General features: G+C 34.3%; 1 protein-coding gene across 1 annotated transcript in view; it reads left to right on the top strand.

Moving 5' to 3' along the window:
* Window positions 1-7435: 7435 nt before the first annotated feature.
* LOC142340755 (choline dehydrogenase, mitochondrial-like) overlaps window positions 7436-26398 on the top strand; it is a 55197-nt gene continuing 36234 nt past the window's right edge. Inside the window, exons 1-7 of the mRNA XM_075391459.1 lie at window positions 7436-7518; window positions 8469-8585; window positions 12549-12779; window positions 21681-21867; window positions 23017-23192; window positions 25115-25305; window positions 25762-25932. Of these exons, the coding sequence (XP_075247574.1) occupies window positions 8471-8585; window positions 12549-12779; window positions 21681-21867; window positions 23017-23192; window positions 25115-25305; window positions 25762-25932 (1071 nt within the window). The 5' untranslated portion in view covers window positions 7436-7518; window positions 8469-8470. The remainder of the gene's footprint in view (window positions 7519-8468; window positions 8586-12548; window positions 12780-21680; window positions 21868-23016; window positions 23193-25114; window positions 25306-25761; window positions 25933-26398) is intronic.

Below are 26398 nucleotides of genomic sequence, written 5' to 3'. Positions count from 1 at the left end.
AAAATCTTACAAGTTAACCATCTTTTGCAATAAACTTGTAAGTTCTTACAAGTTAACCATTCGGTCTCGACCTGGGGTGTCTTATCCCGACTATAGATAAAAAGTAAACCACTATCCAAGAAAAGTTAACAGCTGATCAGTTTCAGAAAGCTACATTCCTTACAACTTACGGATTAAGAAACAGCTGTCACAAATCTCGCACCGAACCGGATCATTGTTTCTTTCTTGAAACTCATGGAAAGATTTTGTGAGTTTATACATATTTTGATTTTTTCGTAGCAAAAAAACATTGATCAAGAATTTCAATCAAATTTCATTTAAGATATTTCAGGTGTCCTTACACTAGCTACGTTTTGTTAATTGTACTACATAGTTGAATTTTTACGTTGTTTTGTGCGATAGAACGCTGTTAATGTAAAATAACCTAATTAGATTAGTTCAGTTATTAAAGTACAAATATTTGACACATTTTAAGAACAGATAAGGGAGCATTTCAGCATGTCATTCGTTGTATATTGATCGTGATGTGTTTTTAGTTGCATTCTTTGCTTTTTCCAGCACCCTTTTCATTATGGAAAAACCTTCTATTCAAAGTCCCAACTTGTTATCAATATTGGCGAATTAATTATCTTGAGCTTAATCTTATTTCCAGCCAGTTGGGGACAAAGCAATTTACCAACATCAATTAAGTAGACTAAGAACGATAAATGTGACAAACAGTTAGCTTGGTGACATCCGTCGGGTATCATCGGGGTTACTTGACATGACTTTGCCTTTAGCCTTTCACTGACATGATCAATCTCAAAATAATTTTAAAAATTTCAAGTATTTCCGACTATGCGGAAGAAAAATTAGTTAAATTTGGCATCTCGAAATTAACCTAAGGTGTCATAGCGTGATTAAAAAACCACAAGTTGCAGCAAGGAGATTCAAGTTCCGTCCCTTTAATTCAATGATATCTTCGAAAAAAGCTGAACCATTCGTCATTACTAGGAATTTTTAATCAGCCATTAATATTTGCGATGACTTCTCGCGCCCGACGCTTAATCTACTGCTTCTTTTGCTCCTGTTACCTCTTTGTTCGGGTTAATTTCACAACTTAAAGGTGAACCATAACATTTTTGTCAAACAGAACAGCAAAAAAAAGTTATCTGCAATTTGCAATTTAAAAAAATTTATTTTGTTATAAAAAGTCAAAACATAATAGAAAAGAGGAGGCTAGGGATTCAGAAAAAGCTAACAAAAGGAAATGCCGAATGAACGTTTTTGTAACGTCAATTAAATCACTCGGTCAAAATTGACTGAGAAAGAAACAGTTGAGCTTACGGTTCTTTTAACACTAAAGTGAGTCAGAAGAACAAGTAAAAACAGAATGAGGCGTCAAATCATAATATTCATCTCATTTAATTGATTGACAGAAAACTTATTTTTTCTTGGCCTTGAGATGTCAGTTCGGTTGTAACAAAAATAAAGCAATGATTTGTATTTGAGCTCAAAATCATTTGTTTCTTTTTGAGCCCAATTACGAATTCAGTGAACATAACCATTGGAGGACAGTTGTGCTATCAGACCACATGAACGTGTTTTGAGCAAATACAGTAAGTGCTTTGAATATTTCTTTCTTACTTAATCTGCGACCAGGGCTGCATGAAGTGCGAACTTCGGTACGATGAGTGGGCTTCATTGGGGGCTGTCATACTTTTTTAAAAGTCAATAGTCTATCGCGAGGCGGGTGCGTTTTCTACTTTCCAGATTGTGATTCGCGGGACGAAATTTTAACTTATTTATGCTACGTTTACTTGCGGAGCGAGTTTACAAATAAAGAGATTCAACTGAATTTGAAATGGAATTACGAAAGTCTGAACTCAAGAATTTATAAGCAAGACGAGAAGGTGTGATCAGACATGTCTGATCACGAAGCAGGAAACCAAGAAAGGAAGTAGTAAAAAATCACGAGACAAGAATTGAACAAATCATTAAATGAAATTGAAGGGCAAACAAAACGAACTAAATAAATACATCATACGGAATTTTACTGCATCAATTAAAAAATGGGATATAGTATATCCCCGTGTATCACATACCCTCTATTGCAACAAAAGAAAAATTATTAACAATTTTTCTTGATGATATAATTAATAGCAATTTTTACAAATGAGTACTTGGTCCCCGGTTAAATAAATAGTAAAAATGTATTTGCTGGTTATAATAAAAAATAATAATCTAATATTACTAATAGGAAATGAAATCAGCTGTTTCTACAGTTTTCATGATGATCAGAGTTATTCTTGTAGATCTTGGTTTTCCTGATTTTTCCGCCTCCAGAACTGTCATTGATTGCACCAGAGTCGGCGTCTTTTGATCAATTTTGGGTTGCACTTGTTGTGCAGGTGGCGAAACTTCACCGATTATCGGAGAAATATTGCACGCCTCAGGTTGTTGTATAGCCAAGTGTTGAACAATCTCTACAAGTGATGCGGACGGTGGATGAAAGTTTTCTATGTCCACCGCTCGGCGTGGGCGCTTGGGAGGAGCTGCAATTCCTTAGAATTAAATAGCTTGGCGAATCAATTTGAGGCTCCGCAGTTTGATTTCGTAGGGTGGCAAAATCGGGAACTTGCGGTATGCGCCCTCGCATCGCGCGTGATATATTGAAGCGTGATGAAGACACTCCACTGCCCGAATCTCGTTTACGATGTTTCATTTTCTTGTCGCTTTTAAGTTTTCGCTTGAAGTGTTTTAAATGCGACTGGATTTGTTCCTCCACTAATTTTTCGCACGTGCGGGGTCCTCATCGATCTGTATGTGCCTTTAAGGGAAATTGTCTCTCCTGCGGCGTTCCAAATATTGCAATGTCGCTATTGCGAACAGTTACAATTTGTTTGTCGAGCTCTTTGATGGTCGAGGTTGTTAGGCTGACCTTCAATATATGCGACCCTGGGGCCAAAACCTCGTGTGACTGGTATTGGTCTACACGCGCTTGTTCGGATGAAACGAGACTCGCCGTCCGTGCTCGCTTGTTCCCGATTATTTGCGTTTCGCGCTGCGTCAGACATCCCAAGATCCACCTCAATATCACTGCGGTACCCGTTTACCCATTTGTCATCGGGAAGGATTTCCGCGGGTGTTACTCTAACCTCATCTAAATAATTGTTAACGATATTCTCGTAGGAGAGATTAGACAATTTAGGTTTAGTAGCGATTGCGCTCTGCGGGGTATAAGGCTTACAACCAAAGTGTGCTTCGAATGGCGAGATCTTTGCTGTTTTCAGTTGGCAATTTTGCAATTGATTAATGACTATCTTTAATGCATGTCTTACATGGAATGTGTTTTTTTACTGATTTTTTTACTTTTATACATGCCAATCTTTTCTTATCGTTCGAATTAATCTTTCCACTAAACCAATAGCCTGACGGTGATCTACTGGAGCTCCAATGTTGTTTTTGTTGCAGAAAGTCCTTACTTGATTTCCAACTAAATCTTTCGCTTGATCCAGACCAATGGAGCGTGGATTTCCATAATTTTCATTGTATATGTCCAAAAAATTGAGAACATTTGGCTCATTGGCCTTTTCATATATACATGCAGTTGGACATTTAGAAAATAGGTCTATAGCAGTTAAGAAATATATTTCAGCGCCTTTTTCGTCAAAGATGGGTCCCCCAAAATCAATTTGCAATTCTTGATTTGGTTGGACGCATGATATATGAGGTATAAATTACTTGGCGGGAATTACAGATTTTTAATTCTTACCGATAGCAGTGCAGGGCTTGCACTTTGTCGCTTTGACGATAAGTTCCTGTTTCATATATGGCCACCAGCAGTGCGTGGCAATACAGATCATCCTCCACGTACCCGGGTGGTTCGCATGCATGTCGTCAATCAAAGTCTCTCGCAGTACGTTTGTTATCGCCACTTTTTCATCGATGCAAAAGCAGCCGGATCGTACGTGGAGATCTCTCCAGTATGAGTGTGTATAGGGATTTAGGGCTTTTAAACGACTTTCGTTATTAGTAATAATGCAACCGCGTACTTCTTTTATCACAGCGTGCTTACTAGTTAGCGAGGCGATCAATGATTTGCTGAAATTTTTGCTGATAATGTGGTCAAAGCTAGGAATTTGGGGACTTGGTGTGAGAGGTGTCCTTCGATTGGAAGATAATGCTGGGGATGTCGGAGATAAAATTTATCGCGAATTTGCTGCGCGAGTTGCATTTGGGGGAGTTGACGTTTGGTTCGCAGCGCGAGTTGCATTTGCGGAATTTGTCGTTGAATTTGCGGCGCGAGAGGAGGTCGCTGACGTTGAGGGCGAATTTGAGCTTTGAGTTGCATCATAAAAACGAACTCTATTGATACGTTTCTTTGAAGGCATCTCGCATGTTGTTTCGTTGATATGATTGATATTTACTTTTTGGTTCAATTTTGAGGGATTATATTTGCAGAGTGATTGCCTCCACGCGATTTTCAAAATGACAATTTTCTGCCAGTTCCTTGAGAACCCTGTAAATTTGCTCCACCGTTTCGCCCTTCTTTTGTTTTCTGGAGAAAAAGACATAACGATCGAAAGTGATATTACGAGGCCGAATGAAGGCTTTTTCCAGCGTTTTCCAGGGTTTTGGAGTTAAGAAATCGTAAATATTGTCGTGTGGAAATTTTTGCGTAAAGAGACGACGACCCTAAGTTTCGATACTAAAAGTTGCCTCATTTCGATGCCTCATTTAAAAGCTGATGGTAAGCTGTTTACCACTATTGATATATGTTATTCGAATAAAATGACTCCAACATCGCCTTTGAAGCTATGGTATTCAATGGTATTCACTCTGCGCATACAGCTTTTACTTTTGAACTAGTGATTCAATTTTTCGATGGTGTTTTCAATGGTATTCACTCTGCGAATACAGCTTTTACTTTTGAACTAGCGATTCGCTTATTGAATATCACTTTTTGTTAGATCTTTTATTCTGAGCGTTTTGCGGAGCGAAGTTCGGATAAAAGAGAATCAACTGAAAACTCTATTAGAATTGGAGAGAAGGAAATTCAGAGTTTAACCAAAAGTTTGATCTTAAATTTGATCATGCAACGTTTACAACATCACATTGAAAAAGAAAATAGCGGGCAAACTGAAAAGTAGACAACGTGGACAGACAATGTAACGAATTAATCTATCAAATTGAACTAGAAAAGGAACTAAACCCGGGTCAACGATCATACAACTTTCTTTGATTTCGTATTAGGTCATATATGATTCTTGGTAATCATACTAGGTCATATATGATTTGTATGAATTCTTGGTAGTCGTACAAGGACCATATATGATTTCCTGGAAATCATACAGGGATAATACAAAAAATCGTGAAATCTTTGATACGCTAGTTTTTTTTAGCATGTTCGGTAATAAACAGAGTAAATTTCCAGTACGTTTAGTCTAAAGCGTAAGAAAGCCTCGGTACGTTGAGCTTTGCATGATTTTGTATTGTTGATTTTTAAGCGTAAAAAATGTTGGGTATGCTTGTTTTGAAACGTAAAAAAGTGTCAGTTGTCGAAATGCGAGAAATTGGTTTCTGTTAATCAAATATTCACATGTTAAGATTAAGTTCGTTTTGCAAGAATTTTACACATACTTGCCTGAGAAACAAGTCAAATCAATGTGCAAATTTATTGAAAATTCTTTTGTAGCTCTTTAACAAAAACAGTTGAACAAATATAATTTCCTTGGTTGTTTTTGAAAAACGACAATTACTTTGATATTACTTCTGTTGATTATATTATTTTTACGGAGTTTCGAAGTTTTCTTGTAGTCTGAAGCCAATTATGCCGACAGTTTCGTTCATTTTGTACGTTTGAAATCGAACATACTTACGAATTCTCACATCTAAAAACACATATACCAACAATTTTCGGTGTTTTAAAACTGAACATAACAAGAATTTCTGACGTCTAAAACACCGAGCATACAAAATATTTATTTAAGTTTGAAACAAAATTTTCCTGATTATTGGAATTAGGCTGTTGTACACTCGGTAGCCAATCAAAATAGGTTTTTGTGACGTCTCTCTCATTTTTATACAGTTCTCACCACTGATCAATTTCAGGTGAACGTTAGTGCTGCTACTTGGCATCATTTGACTAGGACCGTAAGGACCTTTTGATGACCTAACAAATAGGTTGTGTTTTGCTCTAGCGTGGTTAATTACAGTAACGCCCATAACGTAGTTGAAAACAATTTAATAATATTATCATTTAAAGTGGGCTAAAAACTGATTTTTAGCACCTAATCATGCCTTTAAGAGCGTTTCAGATCACACTCCTTGCGGCTCAAACTTGTTCACGCTCAGAAGTGCTTGTGTTTAAAATTGATTCTGATAATATCAAACGGTGGTTGTTGAGCGGTAATATCTCTTAAATATTGTTGAGAGTGTTATATGTTAGGGTTTGCGCTCATAAGTTGACAGAACTATTACGTATCTCACAACTGTTCCAAATAGCCGGAACTGGAATTTTTAGCATGCTTATTTTGAGTTGAAAAAGTTGCTTTCGATAAAACCCATTGCGAGTGAGTGAAAGGTTGCTTTTTGGTTCAGAACGTGCTTCGGTTTATGTTGTCAGTTGTCAGTGTTTACCTCTGAACAGATTCAGGGGCCATGATTGCCATACTTTCTGGACAAACTATTTGTTGTCTTTACAAGGGACCATTGCAATGACCTATACCTTGATTGAAATTTCGAACCTTTTCCGTTTGTGCCACCCAAGCTTAGTGGGTGCATATACTACTTGCACCCCCAGACGCACGCGGCATTTTTTTACATAATGATTTGCTATCTAATGCAACGTGCTCTGTAACTGGGGTTGAATAACGTATTGGTGCACAAACGGAAAAGATCCGAAACTTCAGCTGGGGGTCAATATTTACTAGCAAGGTCCAATTTCGCTTTCAAAGGCAATGCTATTATAACATCATTTTTACTTGAGATGAAATAAAGAGCAGCAATAACATGCCACAAAACCCAGCATATATTTTTGGCTGCGGACTGGCGAAGAAATCTTGTTAAACTCTTATGACAAAGACAGCATGAAAAATCAAGTGTGTTAAAGTTGTTTGAACATAATTTCTGTTTTGAGCAAATTAGTTTTATACAGAAACGGCGTGTAAATATGTATGGCCTTGAAAAGTTAACGAAAGAAAGAGTTTCACGATATGAATGGGTGTGAGCACTATTTTCAAACTAAAAATAACATACCTGGTAAAGTAACCAAACTGCAAAGTAGTTTTAGTCGAGTCGAAAGAGTACAATATGAGAAATGCTCCGTGTAAGTTAAACAATTTTAATCTGTCGCTCTATGAGAGCTAAAACTGTTCGATGTTCGTAGCGTTAATTTAATAAATTTTGCGCGTCTATTTTCGAAAAAAAACTATTTTTTATAACTGTGGTCGGTATTTTTCTTAAGCAAATAATTAAAAGTTTTTCAGTCTCTGAGTAACGTTACATGCTTGTCTTCATAACAGTTTTAACTAGAAGGTAAGCTTTCTAAAACGAAAATCTATTTTGTCAAACAGTGACGTTTTTCTTCGGAGTTTTCAAACCGGTTAGACAGGTTAGTTCGCTACCTGTACCTTGATTTGGGAGAGTCGTAAAATTTGGGTAGATATATAGTGTTTGCTATTGTCTCCTAACATCAAAACAGATAAACACTTCGTAGATTGGCTGATCGAATGAAGTTAACTTTGGCTATTACAGCTCTGCTTTAATTCTGATTAACATCGCAGCTTTCTAAAATTGATCACAGTCTAGAAGTGTAAGTCCTCTATATATTTTGAAAAGCATTTGAATTCCATGATTTTTTTGCATTGGGAAGGTATAACAACGAAAGCAACATGATAGAAAATGTATGCTAATACAAAAGAAATTGAAAGGTTCGAAAACAAAAAGCAAATCCGGTAAAATAAGATTTGATTATTATCTTGTCTGATCTGATATGAGCTGTAATAGTTGCATCCCTTTATAAGTCAATAGCAACATCTTACACTATACAAAATTCTTAAACATCAGGGGTTGTCAATCTGAAAAAGAAACAAAATTTCCCGGCCGCGGACAATCATTTGGCGGCACGCAAAATGAACCGAACACACAGTTTTTTTTTACATTTTGTCCCTTGAATAATTTAAGTAATCAAATTTTTTCAGTTGGGTGCCTGTAAAATGAACCGAACACACAGTTTTTTTTACATTTTGTCCCTTGAATAATTTAAGTAATCAAATTTTTTCAGTTGGGTGCCTGTAAAATGAACCGAACACACAGTTTTTTTTTACATTTTGTCCCTTGAATAATTTAAGTAATCAAATTTTTTCAGTTGGGTGCCTGTAAAATGAACCGAACACACAGTTTTTTTTTTACATTTTGTCCCTTGAATAATTTAAGTAATCAAATTTTTTCAGTTGGGTGCCTGTTGATAATAGTGTAATTTTCAGACATGCCTTTTGTGGACAGTGCAGAAGAGTGTTATGATTACATAATAGTTGGAGCAGGCGCCTCTGGTTGTGTGGTGGCAAACAGACTCAGCAGGACCAACAAAACACTCCTCATTGGTAGGGAACAATATTAGGCAATTGATAATGATAATGAATCATTGTTGTTAAATTTGATACAAAGGAAAATAAGGATATTTTAAGCTTTTATACGCAAGGCTTTATAAATTAGCAAAAATTCGGATCTTTTCAACATTTGCCCCCCTTAGTATCTAGTAGAGAATCTCCACCCCTTTTCTGCTATACTTTACCACACTATTAGTTAGCCTACAGTTTAGATAGCCGAATATCAGTTTAAGCCCAATTGCGGACTGCTGTTCACGGGCATGCCTCTCATGCGCTGTGGGATGTAATCCAGAAATCGCGGGTCGGTTATCGCGACAAAGCCGCGAAGCGCACCCGCCGACCCGCCAGTCGGAAATTCTTTTCGCTTTGTATTCCAATTCGGCTAATTGCCCTAGCATGGCGCATTTTATTCTATCCAGTTTAACACAGTATTAGCATACACGGAAAGTTATTAGTCGTCTCTGATTAGTTAATAAATCGCCCGCATAAATTCTATTCAAGAATAGCCCTTCTTTTGCAAGGGGGGCAATTGTTGAAAACTTCCAAAAACTCTTTAATTTTTAAATTCTAGTTTAATATTTTTTTTCACTGCACATCATTTCTTCATAGCTGCAAATTTTTTTAGTAGATGCATGCCATAAAAAGAAGGTGTACTTTTACATCTTTTTGAGCTCTGAGGTCAACTCGGGTCGACTCTTTAGCGAACAAAACTATTCTTTTCTTCTTTTTTGATAACTTGATAACTAGCTGTTAATTGTACTACTATTCAAGATACTCAGGGGTGAAAGTTCACATTTTTGGGTTAAATCGCTAAAACCAATCAACGGTGTTAAAAGTTTTTTCGCCACATTAAATTTGTTTCAAGATTTGAACTCTTGAGACTCTAACTGTTGAAAATAACCAAACAAGTGACCGTCAAACTACCCGACATTTTAGTGGAAATTGCAAGGAAACATTTCAAGAAGGAGACATATAGAGGCAAGTTAGAGGTACAAAATGTGAGTACCCCTGAAAATATTGCCTGAACGATTTATCTAAATTTTTCTAGAATGTATTTTACGCGTGAATTTTGCAGTTCTTAATTTTTCTCACAGCCTGAAATTATAGGGAAACATCTATGCGCATCTTAACTATCGAAATTATCTGCTTTTTGAAAAACAAGTTACACATTATATGAAAAACTCTGATAACATGAATTTAAAACCTCTCTTTCTTATCTTTGGAAGTCGTACGTATACAACTTTTCCATTGAAAAATACACCTATTAGTTCCCATAGGCTCAAGTCTCATATGACTAAACATTAAATGATTGATTTTCAAACACCGCCTGTAAAATTTGATCTTCCATTTTCTAGTCGAAACAATTTTTGGTATGAAGTTCTATGACAACAATTTTTTCTTATGTAGTGGATCATTAAGGAACATTTTCGGAACAACGCCGCAATAATTTTTGAAACATATGTGCTTCAGCGTAGTAAGGTTTGACATTAAAAACATTTTTTATATAGAAATGTTATTACTACAAATTGTCATAAAAGCCTCAAAACGAATTTTTCAACTTGTCAACCCGGGTAAAAATTTACTTTATCCTAGATTCAACATGCTGCAAATGGGCCCCATAAAAAGCAATCTGTCTCGCAATTAGTATTTAAAAGTTTTCAAAATTTTGCAAAGAACTTCCTGATATCAATTGTAAAAATGTACTTGAAGGAAGACCTAATTTTTTGAGATAAAACTAACCAAGCAAACAGTATCGGCGAGTTCATTACCACTATTTTTGTCATCTGTAAATGCTTGCAACCTACAATTTTCCTGACAAAAACTGATTGGAAACTAAATTTTCTTATCACTTTTCAGAAGCCGGTGATCTACAAACAGAGAATCAGAATCACGGATTTTTTTCGGCTTCACTCACTAGGATTTCTCATAATTTAAGAGGCGACAGATGCAACATTAAAAAATCAACATTTGTTTTGTAAGTTTTAGACTAAATGGACCATTTCAATTTTTTGTTAGCATATTGAGAAAAAAATCCATACTCAACACCAGTTTTGAATCAACACTCAAAACACTCAAACACTCAAAACTCCAACCAGTTTTCATATATTGGTTTTAGGAAACTACGTAACCATGTGAGTAACCACGTGAGTAAACAATCAGGGTATTCCATTTTCTGAAACATTTTCCATCCATTTTTTATCCATTTTCCGAAATAGGAAACTTTCATAGAGAGCACAAGCAAGCAAACTTATCTCTGGCAAGAACCGGAATGAAGCAATTTGACTGTTATCTCTAAAATATGGTTCAGTGAGACCGAGGGAAACTGTTGATTATTTACTATGAATTTCATTCTCAGCACCTTTTTACATAAAAATATATAACATCACTGTCAAAACTAATGTGAAATTATGTGAACTAATTACATGATTTAAGAAACAATTGGAAAAAAAACTTGGTGCTCATTTGTTCAGTCCATATCGCTTTAACTATTCTAAGAAATCTTATTAAAGAAATGGAAATTCGCATACTTTGCTATTAAAGTTATTGGAATTATTATTATTGCTCCTTTGAATGGATAAAATTTAAACATTGTTTGATATAACATCAACCTCAATTGATTTCAAATTTACAAAATTGAACATTTGTTATCTTGAATTTATGTATTTAAGGTCAGTCTAAAAGTGTATTTAATACGAGAGTTTCTGTTCAATCTGACTTTTGTGGCGGAAATTTGTGTTTGATTTTTGCTTCTTCATTTTCGCTTTCAACATTTTGACAATTATTTTTGCCGATGAATTCAGATAACCAATGGTTGCAAATTGTTTACTTGTCAGTTTTATCACGCCAAAATTGTTAAATTCAAAATTTCGTGGCGTTTTTTTGTTCTCTTTCCATTCTTATCACTTATTTTACAGTAGTCGTTGAGAGCACATAGAGATTCATTTTAGTTGAACATTTTGCGCCAAATATTTCGCTCCTTTGCCAAGATTTCAAAACTTTTAGGCAAAAAATGCTGCTTCGGGATTCATTTCGGCTATTGTTTTTCATTTTTCTATAGTTCCTCTCAATCGATTTCTTTTAATCGTTGGTTAATTTAATCTCTACAATAGTTGCACTGGTTTACAACTTCATCCATTTTGTGAACTAGTACAAAAGTGCACGAGCACTACAAAAAATCTTTAGAAAATTTTTTGAATTTTGTGATTTATTTAATTTAAATGAGGTCTCAATTGGAAAAAACTATTGATTCACATTGATATGGGTTTGACTACTCCAAGAAATTTTTCTGTGAAATTGGACTTTCAAAAAAAATTTAACTGTAGTTTTTGTCTCCTTTGTATTGAAAAAGATTTAAAACCAAAAAGTTAGCGACTTAAACGGATTAAAAGTTTTCAAGAATGAACTGTTTTATGCTTTTTTAAACAAATAATATTCAGTTCAAAATATAACTTCAGAAAGTTTTCCCTTAAAATGGGATAGGAGGTTTCGAATAAATAACCACTCAATTTTAAGCAAAATGTAATTATTATCTATTATTATCGATTTTCTGAGAGACGAGTAGGAGACATTTTTTTAAATAACCTTCTTAGTTTCTTAGGTTCTCAGTTTTCTGTTAGCTGATTGTCAGAATTTTTTTATTCTTCGTCATTTTTTATTTATTGGGCAAACCTTATGACAAGTATAAATTTTTTTAGTCATTTTTTTTCTTTGTCATTTTTTATTTATTGGGCAAACCTTATGACAAGTATAAATGTTTTTTTAGTCTTGAGGCGCAAACTTTAAAGACCCGAGAAATTAAAGAACATGAAATGTGATTCTTGCCAATAAATGCCTGAGATTTAAGTTTTCATAACCATTCTAGGTTTCCTAGTAACAAAGGTAGAGTTTGATACACCAGGGAGCTTTGACATTTTTAAAAGAAACTTGCAGAAAAAACATAATCCGGCTCTATTTCAGAGGCAGGTGGTCTGGACTCTTCTTGGGAGATTCTGATGCCACAGCACTGTGGTCTCAATTGGGGTGATGAGAGATTTAGTTGGCCTATAGTGACAACTCCACAATTAAACCTCAAGGACAGCAAAAGCACTGTTGCATACCTCGGTAGAGTGCTTGGGGGCTCTGCTAGCATAAACACGATGTGCTGGATGCGAGGCCACTATTCCGATTACGACTCGTGGGCTTCACTTGGTGAGGGAAAAACGGTCTTTCCCATTAATTACCCACGATAAAATCATAGCCCCTCATTATGGTATGTTAAGGAGGTGCATACACATCAAATGATCACTGTGCAGGGGGGCTATGGGAAGAAACCGAAAGAACAACCAGTCCCATTATAAAACATAGGAACAAGACTTTGTTTCTTGTATTTACGCTAAATGGTCTTTGTCATCGAGTAATTTGACAGTGCCTTGAAAAGTTTTGCAAACCAAATATTACAACTATGGAAAAAAGTATCTAGTTGTGGGTGTCCTGCAATTTCATTCCTATCCTTTTAACCCCCTATATTCCAACCCAGAGTTTCTAACCCCTATATCATTTAACCACTAAATTAATTCTATATTTTAACTTGTCACAATAAATATTATCTCGACCTTTTAATATCTCAAAAATTTAACCCCAACATTGTTTCGCCCCGATATTAGTATTCCTCTAGTTTTGGATAATTAAGCATGAATCAAGTCTAACTAGATCCATTATTGGAGATAAAATTTGAGGTGAGATGTTCACACGTCAGTAATTTGAGCAAACATTTTAATCTGTAAATTAAATGCCTTTAGCTGTCAGAAATAAGGCAAATACCCAAGTGTTAAAAGTAAAAGTTTAACATTTAGACAATTAGTTATCTCATCCAGAATTTGAGTGTTATCACTAAAACATGGATTAGTGATACGAAAGGGAAAAATTATTGATTCCCATTTATTTTGGTTTGAAAAATCACAGATTTTTTTTCTGCAAAACTGGAAATTCTAAAGAATCCTAACTATTAGAAAAAAGGCCTTTAATATCTCAAGGTTTTAACTCCTACATTGTTTTGCCACGTTGCCAAAATTTTTCTAATTTTTGATAAAGAAATACTAATCAAGTCTAACTAAATCCTTCTGTGGAGACTTAAATTGAGGTGAATTGTTCAAACCTCTGTAATTTCAGCCAAAATTTTAATCTGTAAATTAAATGTCCTCAACTGTCAAAAATTCAAAAATCCAAGTGTTAAAAGCAAAAGTATAAGATCTACAGGATTGGTTATCTCATCCAGAACTTGAGTGTTATCACTGAAAAATGGTTTAGCGATACGAACGGGAAAAAACTATTGGTTCACATTAGTATTGGTTTGACAACTCCCGAAAATTTTTTCTGTTAAAATGTAAGTTCAAAAACTTCGCAATTGTCAGAAAAAGGCAAAAACCCAAGTGTTAAACGAAAAATTTAACATTTAGACGATTAGTTATCTTATACAGTTTTGAGTGTTCTCACTAAAACATGGATTAGTGATACGAAAAGGAAAAATTATTGATTCCCATTAATATTGGTTTGAAAATTCACCGAATTTTTTTCTGCAAAAATGGAAACTCGAAAAAATTGCAATTATTAGAAAAAAGCTTTTAACATCTCAAAATTTTAACTCCTACATTGTTTCGCGCCGTTGCCAAAAATCTTGTAATTTTGGATAAATGAGTACTAATCAAGTCTAACTAAATCCTTTTGCGGAGAATAAAATTGAGGTGAATTGTTCACACCTGAGTAATTTCAGCAAAAATTTTAATATGTAAACTAAATTCCCTCAACTGTCAAAAAAAGTCAAATAGGCAAGTGTTAAAAGCAAAAGTATAGCATTTAGAGGATAAGATATCTCATCCAGAGTTTTTCAGTTATTACTGAAAAATGATTTAGCGATACGAACGGGAAAAATTATTGATTCACGTTAATATTGGTTTGACAACTCCCAAAATTGGTTTTTCTCTAAAAAAGAATGTTCAAAAATTTTGCAATTGTCAGATGAAAAGGCAAATACCCAAGTATCAAATCAAAAGTATTTTATTTAGAGGTTTGGTTATCTGATCCATTCCCTAAAAAAGCTATCAAAGATAAGTGGAAAGTAGATCGAGTTTTGTTTTGAACATTTCTTGCTTTATTGCTTCAATCAGCATGTAAACTGCCGACATAGTTTACCATTTCTCCCTAAAATTGAGGTGAATTGTTCAAACCACAGTAATTTCAGCCAAAATTTTAATCTGTAAATTAACTTCCCTGGACTGTCAAATATTCAAATATCCAAGTGTTTAAAGCAAAAGTATAGCATTTAGAGGATTAGTTATCTCATCCAGAGTTTCAGTGTTATCACGTTATCACTGAAAAATGGTTTAGCGATACGAACGGGAAAAAATATTGATTCACGTTAATATTGGTTTAACAACTCCCAAAATTTGTTTTTCTGTAAAAAAAAGTATGTTCAAAAATTTTGCAATTGTCAGATGAAAAGGCAAATACCTAAGTGTCAAAAGCAAAAGTATATTTTTTAGAGGATTGGTTATCTGATCCATTCCCTAAAAAAGCTATCAAAGATAAGTGGAAAGTAGATCGATTTTTGTTTTGAACCTTTCTTGTTTTATTGTTTTCTATAATCAGCATGTAAACTGCCGACTTTGTTTAACCATTTCTCCCTAAAATTGAGGTGAATTGTTCAAACCACAGTAAATTCAGCCAAAAATTCAAATCTGTAAATTAAATTCCCTCGACTGTCAAATATTCAAATATCCAATTGTTTAAAGCAAAAGTATAGCATTTAGAGGATTACTTATCTCATCCAGAGTTTGAATGTTATCACTGAAAAAAAGTTTAGCGATACGAACGGGAAAAAATTATTGAGTCACATTAATTTTGGTTTGACAACTCACGAAAATTATTTTCTATCAAAATGTAAGTTCAAAAACTTCGCAATTGTAAGAAAAAAGACAAATACTCAAGTGTTAAAAAAAAGTTTAACATTTAGACGATCAGTTATCTCATCCAGTTTTGAGTGTTCTCACTAAAACATTGATCGGTGATACGAAAGGGAAAAACTATTGATTCCCATTTATATTGGTTTTAAAATTCACAGATTCTTTTTCTGCAAAACTGGAAATTCGAAAAAATCCTAACTATTAGAAAAAAGGCTTTTAACATCTCAAATATTTAACTCTTACATTGTTTTCCCCTGTTGCCGAAATTCTTCTTATTTTGGATATATGAATACTAGTCAAGTCTAACTAAATCCTTTGTCGAGACTAAAATTGAGGTGAATTGTTCACATCACAGTAATTTCAGCAAAAACTTTAATCTGTAAATTAAATTCTCCTCAACTGTCAAATATTCAAATATCCAAGTGTCTAAAGCAAAAGAAAGTATAGCATTTAGAGGATTACTTATCTCATCCAGAGTTTGAATGTTATCACTGAAAAAAAGTTTAGCGATACGAACGGGAAAAAATTATTGAGTCACATTAATTTTGGTTTGACAACTCACGAAAATTATTTTCTATCAAAATGTAAGTTCAAAAACTTCGCAATTGTAAGAAAAAAGACAAATACTCAAGTGTTAAAAAAAGTTTAACATTTAGACGATCAGTTATCTCATCCAGTTTTGAGTGTTCTCACTAAAACATTGATCGGTGATACGAAAGGGAAAAACTATTGATTCCCATTTATATTGGTTTTAAAATTCACAGATTTTTTTCTGCAAAACTGGAAATTCGAAAAAATCCTAACTATTAGAAAAAAGGCTTTTAACATCTCAAAAATTTAAATCTTACATTGTTTTCCCCTGTTGCCAAAATTCTTCTTATTTTGGATAAATGAATACTAGTCAAGTCCTTTGTGGAGACTAAAATCCTTTGTGGTCAACTAAAATCCTTTAAAAGTTAACTAAATTCTTTGTGGAGACTAAAATTGAGGTAAATTGTTCACACCACAGTAATTTCAGCAAAAATTTTAATCTGTAAATTAAATTCCCTCAACTGTCAATAAAGTCAAACAGGCAAGTGCTAAAAGCAAAAGTATAGCATATAGAGGATTAGCTATCTCATTCAGAGTTTTTCAGTTATCATTGAAAAATGGTTTAGCGATACGAACGGGAAAAAATATTGATTCACGTTAATATTGGTTTGACAACTCCCAAAATTTGTTTTTCTGTAAAAAAGTTTGTTCAAAAATTTTGCAATTGTCAGATGAAAAGGCAAATATCTAAGTGTCAAAAGCAGTAGTATATTATTTCGAGGATTGGTTATCTCATCCAGTCCCTAAAAAAGCAATCAAAGATAAGTGGAAAGTAGATCGAGTTTTGTTTTGAACATTTCTTGCTTTATTGCTTCAATCAGCATGTAAACTGCCGACATAGTTTACCATTTCTCCCTAAAATTGAGGTGAATTGTTCAAACCAAAGTAATTTTAGCCAAAATTTTAATCTGTAAATTAACTTCCCTGGACTGTCAAATATTCAAATATCCAAGTGTTTAAAGCAAAAGTGTAGCATTTAGAGGATTAGTTATCTCATCCAGATTTTGAATGTTATCACTGAAAAAAGGTTTAGCGATACGAACATGAAAAATTTATTGATTCACATTAATATTGGTTTGACATTTCACGAAAACTTTTTTCTATCAAAATTTAAGTTCAAAAAATTTAGCCATTGTCAGAAAAAAGGCAAATACCCAAGTGTTAAAAGAAAAGTTTAACATTTAGACGATCAGTTATCTCATCCAGTTTTGAGTGTTCTCACTAAAACATGAATAAGTGATACGAAAGGGAAAAATTATTGATTCCCATTTATATTGGTTTGAAAATTCACAATTTTTTTTTCTGCAAAACTGGAAATTCGAAAAAATCCTAACTATTAGAAAAAAGGCTTTTAACATCTCAAAAATTTAAATCTTACATTGTTTTCCCCTGTTGCCAAAATTCTTTTTATTTTGGATAAATGAATACTAGTCAAGTCCTTTGTGGAGACTAAAATCCTTTGTGGTCAACTAAAATCCTTTAAAAGTTAACTAAATTCTTTGTGGAGACTAAAATTGAGGTAAATTGTTCACACCACAGTAATTTCAGCAAAAAATTTAATCTGTAAATTAAATTCCCTCAACTGTCAATAAAGTCAAACAGGCAAGTGCTAAAAGCAAAAGTATAGCACATAGAGGATTAGCTATCTCATTCAGAGTTTCTCAGTTATCATTGAAAAATGGTTTATCGATACGAACGGGAAAAAAATATTGATTCACGTTAATATTGGTTGGACAACTCCCAAAATTTGTTTTTCTGATAAAATCTAATTTCAAAATTTTGCAATTGTCAGATGAAAAGGCAAATACTTTTAGTGTCAAAAGCAAAAGTATATTATTTAGAGGATTGGTTATCTCATCCAGTCCCTAAAATAGCAATCAAAGATAAGTGGAAAGTAGATCGAGTCTTGTTTTGAACATTTGTCGCTTTATTGCTTCCTATAATCAGCATGTAAACTGCCGACTTAGTTTACCATTTCTCCTTAAAAGTGAGGTGAATTGTTCACACCTCAGTAATTTCAGCCAAAATTTTTATCTGTAAATTAAATGCTCTCAACTGTCAAAAATTCAAATATCCAAGTGTTAAAAGCAAAAATATAGCATTTAAAGGATTAGTTATCTCATCCAGAGTTTGAATGTTATCACTGAAAAAAGGTTTAGCGATACCAACGGGAAAAAATTATTGATTCACATTAATATTGGTTTGACAACTCACGAAAATATTTTTCTATCAAAAAGTAAGTTCAAAAACTTCGCAATTGTCAGAAAAAAGGCAAATACCAAAGTGTTAAAAGTAAAAATTCAACATTTAGACAATTAGTTATCTCATACAGAATTTGAGTGTTATCACCAAAACATGGATTAGTGATACGAATGGGAAAAATTATTGATTCCCATTTATATTGCTTTGAAAATTCACAGATTTTTTTTCTGCCAAACTAGAAATTCAAAAAATTCGGAACTATTAGAAAAAAGGCTTTTAATATCTCAAAATTTTAACTCCTACATTGTTTCGCCACGTTTCCAGTATTCTTCTAATTTTTGATAAAGTAAAACTAATCAAGTCTAACTAAATCCTTCTATGGAGATTAAAATTGAGGTGAATTGTTCACACCTCATTAATTTCAGCCAAAATTTTAATCTGTAAATTAAAATCCCTCAACTGTCAAAACTTCAAATATCCAAGTGTTAAAATCAAAAATATAGGATTAGTTATCTTCTCCAGCGTTTCAGTGTTATCACGTTATCACTGAAAACTGGTTTAGCGATACGAACGGGAAAAACTATCGATTCACATTAATATTGTTTTGACAACTCCCCCAATTTTTCTGTTGAAATGTAAGTTCAAGAATTTTGCTATTGTCAGATGAAAAGGCAAATAACCAAGTGTCAAAAGCAAAAGTATATTATTTAGAGGATTGGTTATCTCATACAGTCACTGAAATAGCAATTAAAGTTAATTGGAAAGTAGATCGAGTTTTGTTTTGAACATTTCTTGCTTTATTGCTTCCTATATTCAGCATGAAAACTGCCGACTTAGTTCACCATTTTTCCCCAAACAATGAAATTTCAGTAGCCAAAGGCCACGTGCTTTATATTAAAAAGTAAGTTATTTTATCATCTCTGATATTGCTCAATTTATCAAAGCCACAAGTTACGCTTTTCTGCGTATTCCTACGATTATCGAATAATTCTGATAAACAGTGAACTCAATCATCAAACTTTTATCCCTCGCACAGTCTTGAAAAGATCACTGATCTGTGTAAAAAAATAAATCCAGCAACAGACCAGCCTCCACCATACCACCAAAAAAATCAACTTTTTCTCAACCTGCTCTGTGACGCCGTTGAAACACAATTCAAAACAAACATCTCAGCATTTAAGAACGAATTTTCAAACAGCGTCGATACCAAAACCGCTTGAGCGGCATTTTGATATACCCAAATTTTACAGTCTGACAGCGGAAAAATGACCTGGAGCACCTCTGAAAATTAGTCGTTCCATACATGATACAAGTTCTTAAAAGTTCTAAATTTTGGATTGCGAACAGAACTTCTATTTTATTCTATATCTCTATGCAGAAATGTCTATCAAATTTACACCCTCCGTGTATGCATAAAGAAATTCTCGGTACAGCCACTGCTGGTTCGTTTGTTATTCTCCCAAAAAAACAGAAAAAAAGTATGGCTAATTATTTGATGGTTTAGGCAACATTGCTCCAATATGTAACACAGATGAATTTCCGCTTGCTTTTGATTTTACCCCTGAAAGTGGCTTTCAAGTAACATTATATGAAATCAGAGTTATCAGGCTGCTGTTTTCATCTAACCTAAAATTTTGTATTAAAAACTGGACAATTAAGATAGAAAAACTACGTATCCGAAAATTATGGAGTACCCCAGTCTCATGAAATGATCCAGCCCCTCTAATTCAACAAATCACAGGAAAAAACTCGTTCAAAATTAATGTTGAAGAACCAGTTAATGTAGCAAATCAACAGCAATACCTATTTTTTAATTCAATTATATACATTGTCAGCTGTTGAGGCGTTTCATTAAAAGTCTGGAATCAAAGAAGCAGCCATGGTGAAAATACCAGAACAAAAAAGCAATGGAGGGTTGGCACTTTGGAATAACACTCTTGGTCAGCAGGTTCCTACCCGAAATATGGAAACTCTAGGCTATTTTTGTAAGAAACGCAGCCTTACAAAAATTTGGTGCTTTGGCAGGACAAAATTACTCCAAGAAGAAATCGGAACTTAAAAAGAAGGTTTCAGAAATGGACGAGGTCTAATTTTTTGTCGATTTAGTCGTAGTCTAAAAGAAGTTTTTTTAAAGTCAGTTTATATAGTTTCATTTTGTACGTAAAAATTCCTTTTCCTACAATGAGGTAGTTTTTGAACCTCTTCGACGCATATCAATGTGCAATATAAAAGAAGTCAGACATGTCACGTGCTTTTTCTTGATCAAAGCCAATTGAAGAAGAATTTTGAAAAAGCACTCTCGTCATAATTTTTCCCAACAAACCCAAAGTCTTTAAGGCCACACTCTTGTTGGTAAAAATTTTGTGTTTTTTTTAAATTCTTATGAACTTTATTTTTGCTAATCGTTCATTTGGATGCTAAAATAGATTAAAAAATTTTCGGTGGTAAACCAATTTTGGTGTGAATAAACTGCGGGGTTAAATGACTGAGGGGTGGATATATATGGTGTTAAACTATGGGGCGTTACATAATTACGCGAAGAGTTTAGTGAAGAGTTTTGGAAGAAGTTAGTCCTTACCAACCTTAATATTATCTCTATGTAACCATTTACTCAACTTCGTCCTCAACAAATGTAATGCCTTCGTGGCCATATTTTAAATCTTAATTGACATTGAAGTCTAAACTATGGAATTTTGGAAATTCTAGAACTGGCGGAGAATTTGTCGCACAGCTGTTAGAATGGCTTCAAAAATATTTTGGAATTGCGCCACGTTGATGATGCAGGAAACGACTAAACTATCACTGCATTCCGAGATTTTAGTCGTTTTGAATGCTTTTGTTCTTTTCTATCAATCTATCATGAGATCAGCGAGTTATTGAGAGTTCGGCAAATTGGCTTGAGATGATTATTTTGTCAAAATCAATTGAAACGCTTTTCCATCACTTCTCGTTTTCCACCAGAACAGACAAATGTATAAAATCTAGATAAATAGGAAAGCAAACAGATTACCATAACAGTCGTTTCATAATTTTTAGCTTCCGCGCTCTACTTTTTCCCCTGACTGGCAGCCTGATGTTAATATTGAATCATACAATAAGATAGGTCAGAAAGCAGTATTATTAAAAACAAACCGAGAGTTAAAAGGAGCTACAGTGTGATTACACTGGTAACTAGTTGTTTCTCCTCTGGAGTAGCTTTTGCGTGACTGACGATCAGAATGAACAAATCTTTCCATTTAAGGAGTTGAGTTGATTGACTAGATCGACCAGCAACGGGACTATTATGGAACTAATGCTCTATTTTGTGCATTTTATTATTGACCAGTATGAACAACGTGCAACATTTTATTTGCTTAAGGAGTTGATGGCTGGAGTTGGCGTGAAGTAGCTCCCTACTTCAAAAGAGTGGAGGGATGTACATTCAAGTGCAACACAGACATCAGAGGAACCAGTGGACCCATGAAACTCACAAAGCCCAAAGAGAAGAGTCACTTTGTGTCAGCTGTACTCAAAGCGGCTGAACAGATGGGATACCCTATCACTGAGTTAGACACTGTTTAGAAAAAATTTGTTTATTTATTTTTCGCCTGGTGACAGCGGGTTTAAGCGGATAATTTTGTAAGAAATCTACTGAATGCGAGGAATTTATTTAAGAATTAGTTGAAATTTTGCTCTAGGCGCTGAAAGTGCTTCGTACATCTCTTTGCATTCAATACATCTCTGACATAATTTCAACACTTTCAAAAATTTGTTATTCGATACACCCCTCTTTCAGCACACCCCTCGCGTAATTTTCGCACATTTCCTACAAAATTTAGCAAAATTTCCAGTACACTCTTTACATAAAATAAACAGTTCAAAATGCAGTTCAGCATTATTTTTAAACTTTTGCAAGCCCTCAAGAGCTTTTCATCAAGTAATATGTGGAAATTATGCAAAATATATGATGAAAGTGTGAAATATAAGGTAAATATGAAAGTATTGAAATTATGCCAAGAAAGTTTTAACGCTGTGTGCGAAATTGAGCTGAGAAATCAGAGATGTTAGGAAAGTTTGTAAGAAACGTGCGGAAGACAGGTAAAAGCTTGTCAACAGTGTTGAAATTCTGCTAGAAAAGCGCAAAAAAACAAAAACTGTGAAATCTGTTTGATTTAAGTATTAAGAGGATTTTAGTAAAATTTAGTGAGTGGTGGAGTAGTGGTAGAAGTTGATGACAGGCAGGGGGTCATAGTTACTAGAGCCTTTGATGAAGGGCGTTTACCTGAAAGTGGCGAAGAAATTTCCCCTTCAAAAACAACAATTTGTACAAAATTTGACTTATAGTCCGTCCCATAAAGTTGCAACGCTACCGAACGCCTCAAAGGTCAAAGTTCAAATTTAAAACATGCAGATATCTAGCAAAACATTGCCCATTTGCATGCTTCGAGTTTTTCGAACGTTCGCTTGCGTTGCAACTTTATGGGACTTACTATGTTTCTCAGCAAAAAATCAACACGGGGAATGCGCTAAATTTTGGTTAAACTATATCTCATTATATCATTACATCATGTCATCTTTAATGACTTTGTGCTGGCATTACTTTCCATTGCATGCATCAACTATCATAATAAATATTCATCAAAGTTTTTGATTGTACCTTGATCACGATGCTTATTACTTGCGTTTTTGTTTACTCATTTTTCACATTTATCCAGTGACATCAACTCTGGTCAGATGGAAGGATTCGCCACAATTGAATCCCAGACCCACAAGGGCGTCAGACACAGTCCCTCCCAGGGATACCTGCACCCAGTTCTGTCCAGGGAGAATCTTCATGTGTTGTGTAAAACCCAAGTTGCTAAGGTAACTGTGGAAGGATCACATGCAACTGGTGAGTAATTCTGCATCTCGATTTGTTGACATCTTACTTATGCACTCTAAAAGTTGCTTCCTTCAAAATGTTTAAAATTCGTTCTAAAATCAATACTCGAAAAGCCTAATAAACCCTGTGGAGTGTTTTTTCAATCCCTTAAATGTTTCCCAAATTTTCGTTCTTTATTGCATTTTAAATAATTGATTGAAGAGTGTAAAGAAGCTCGCCACACCACTTCAGGACATTGAAGGTTTTGAATCTCTCGACGAAGCTTCAAATACCCTATGAAAAAGTTGACCCGATCTGAAACTCTTGTGGTTTCTTTTTCTGTTCGTATTAAGTTCTTCTCACGATCAATCAATTAGCATCGGTATATTTCGCTTAGTTCTTGATTTTAACATGAGCGCTCAAAAATGTTTTGAACTAGATTTTATTTAGCTTGGATTTAATGAAGTTAGAGGTACCAATACTCTTGGCCTAATAAGACTGGAAATGACAAAACACGACTCTTCGAAATTTGAATTACCCCTCAATTTTGTTTGTACACTTCAATTGGATTTTATTTAACAAATGCAAAGGTTTTGAAAGGTTGCACGCATCTTTGTGTTTCCATACCAAGCACTAGGGCAATGTTTTGATATGATTTCCCCAATTTTATTATGTCTCTCATCAAAGCTATCAATCAACGTTTCACTTGTGGAGCTTGCAGATACCAACATTCCAAGTTCGATTAAAAATTATTAATTAAAACAACAGCGAATTGATTTCGAGACTTTTTGAATTTTTTGCCAAATTTTTGCCAATCTCAAATTGGTCGATGAAAAAGCTGTTTCATAATTCTCCTTGCCGAATGAGACACTCACACTTACCTAAAAGTATAGTCTTTTCTATAACAATTAGCAACAAAAGCAGGTTTTTTTTTAAATAACACAAACCACTAGCCTGCTGGAGTTATTTGCTGTACAATTTCATTTCCCGGGTCAAGAAGTTTCTCCAAAATTATATAAGAAATGCACCGAAATCCTCCGTTTTTGCCTGCTCAAAAACCTTATGTAATAATGCGTTGAAAATTTGAGAGAAAATAATGCGCTGAAAACCGCCGACTTTTGTTAAAATTTGTTTTAAGAAAGCCTCAAACTCCTCTCCGTTGTCGTAGCCATCACTTTATCCACTACAATATATATTTCTATAATTTGTCCCACTTAATTTTATTTTATATTAGTAAACATTATTGTAAGAAGTGTCCGAAAATTATGTACAAAAATTCGTTGGAAGTTCAGCGCATTTTTAACATAATTTCAATGTGTTTCAACGACTCCTACATGGTTCTAAAACGTTCATTATTAAGGTAAGATAAAAAAAAATAAATTCCAACTTAAAAATTGTTAAGACTGATTAGTTCGAAGTTGAAATTTCAATTGAAAAATGTAACTCGCTTTTTACAGCAATTTATACACAAGTATTAAAAATGTTTTCTTCTTTTCGTAACATTAAGCATTTCAAGTGCCTCTGCGAGATTTATAACTCTGTTAAGAACAATTAGGGATATTTTATGAAACTCAGCCAGTTTAACTTCAGTACAACTAAATGAAGCGAGTCGAAAATAAAAAAAAATAATTTTTACGTTGGAATAGAAAAATTATCAATGTTTCCCGTGGAAAATTATGGAAAAAGTATGGCTTTTATCTTAACGCAAAAAAATTGACCGCTGTTTCTGCAGCTGAATTATCCTTTGCCGTTATTAAAATCAAGTTTTAGAAACTTGTGTCTCGCCGAATGAGTTGAAAATTGAAAAATGTCTGCAGCAAAAGTTTTTTTTTATTTTTTTTATTTAATCTGAACTTAAGTTTCTTAATATGTTTACTGATTTTAGATTCTACCGCAAATTAAATTTTCCAAAAGAGCCTATTTGTTCGTTGCACATGTACAATGCTTGTCAGGTGTTGATTTTGTGGACGGTCAAACAGGAAAGCTAGCGCATGTGAGAGCAAGTAAAGAGGTCATCCTGTGCGGCAGTGCCATTTTCTCACCCAAAATCCTTCTGCTCTCCGGAATTGGACCAAAACAGGAGTTAGAGGCACTTGGAATCGAAAGTGTACGCAACCTTCCTGGAGTTGGAAAAAATCTTCAGGTATTCTATAAAGCACATTTTTGTTCAGTAGCCTTCTGCGAGCATTTATCTTGTCTCCCTCCTTTTGCATTTTCTAGTGAGCGATAGCTCATTCGCATAATTGTTGCATTACCATTTTATTTGACTTCATCAGAATTACAATATCTTTGATCAGAGTTAAATACAAGACTTACGTTATCACACGCAGTCGATTTTTTCATTCTGTACATCTACCAGGGAATCCTACAGACTTGTCAAAAATGGACGGAGAAAAAGTCATCTCTGAGCTTAGTCCCCTTGTACCAAGTAGGTAATTAACTAACAAAATTGGCGTGAATTACCTCAAACCAAAGCCCATTTAACCTCCCTATAAGGTTCTGATGTAGAACTACCATATTTTTTTTATTTTGACAGTTTTTAGAGATCTAAGCTGCGATTGAAAAAGTATTTAAGAAACTGAAACGTGTTTTTATCCAGGTGCCAATATTAATCCCTGTTGCATCGGTGAACAAATCAGACAATTACTACTATGGCAAGTATCCCAACAACAAGAAGGAAATGGCACAACGTGATTGGTTCGTAAATCACACGGGACCTCATACGTCACTCGGCCTCGACGTTGCAGCAATTGTCAAAACTGATAACAAGGTAAGCCACAACAAACCGCTGTACAGATGTACTTAATGAAAATGGGCCCTCAAGAAGGGGGCAAGGAACTAGAGTCAAAAGAGCGCAGAGCTGATTGATAAAAAAATTAGAATGAGAGCCAGATGCTTAAATTTGATTAGCCAAAAATCTGATTGGTTTAAATTAAAGTGCAATTAATGCAAAAAAATGACAAAATAATTAGTTGTCGTCGCTTGATTAGCCATGATGTGGGGTCGGGTTACGTTCCACTCGGTCTCTCAACCCCCTCACATGTCGGAGATCGCGACCACGGATAGACCATCGTTACGCTATTTTGGAAGTTGTTTTTCACAAAAAATAGCGATATAGTAATCAGTTGAAAATCAACCAATCAGCGCACGGAAAGTAATTGGCATTAAATCTCATTTTATTGCATTCTGCTCTGCAACCGTTTGGCTTTACCAGCGTCCTCCCTCGAGGAGTTTGT

This window comes from Convolutriloba macropyga, chromosome 6 (genome assembly GCF_964194025.1).
Source record: "Convolutriloba macropyga chromosome 6, txConMacr16.3, whole genome shotgun sequence".
NCBI classification, from domain to species: Eukaryota; Metazoa; Xenacoelomorpha; order Acoela; family Convolutidae; genus Convolutriloba; species Convolutriloba macropyga.
This window is presented reverse-complemented; position numbering and strand designations above follow the sequence as displayed.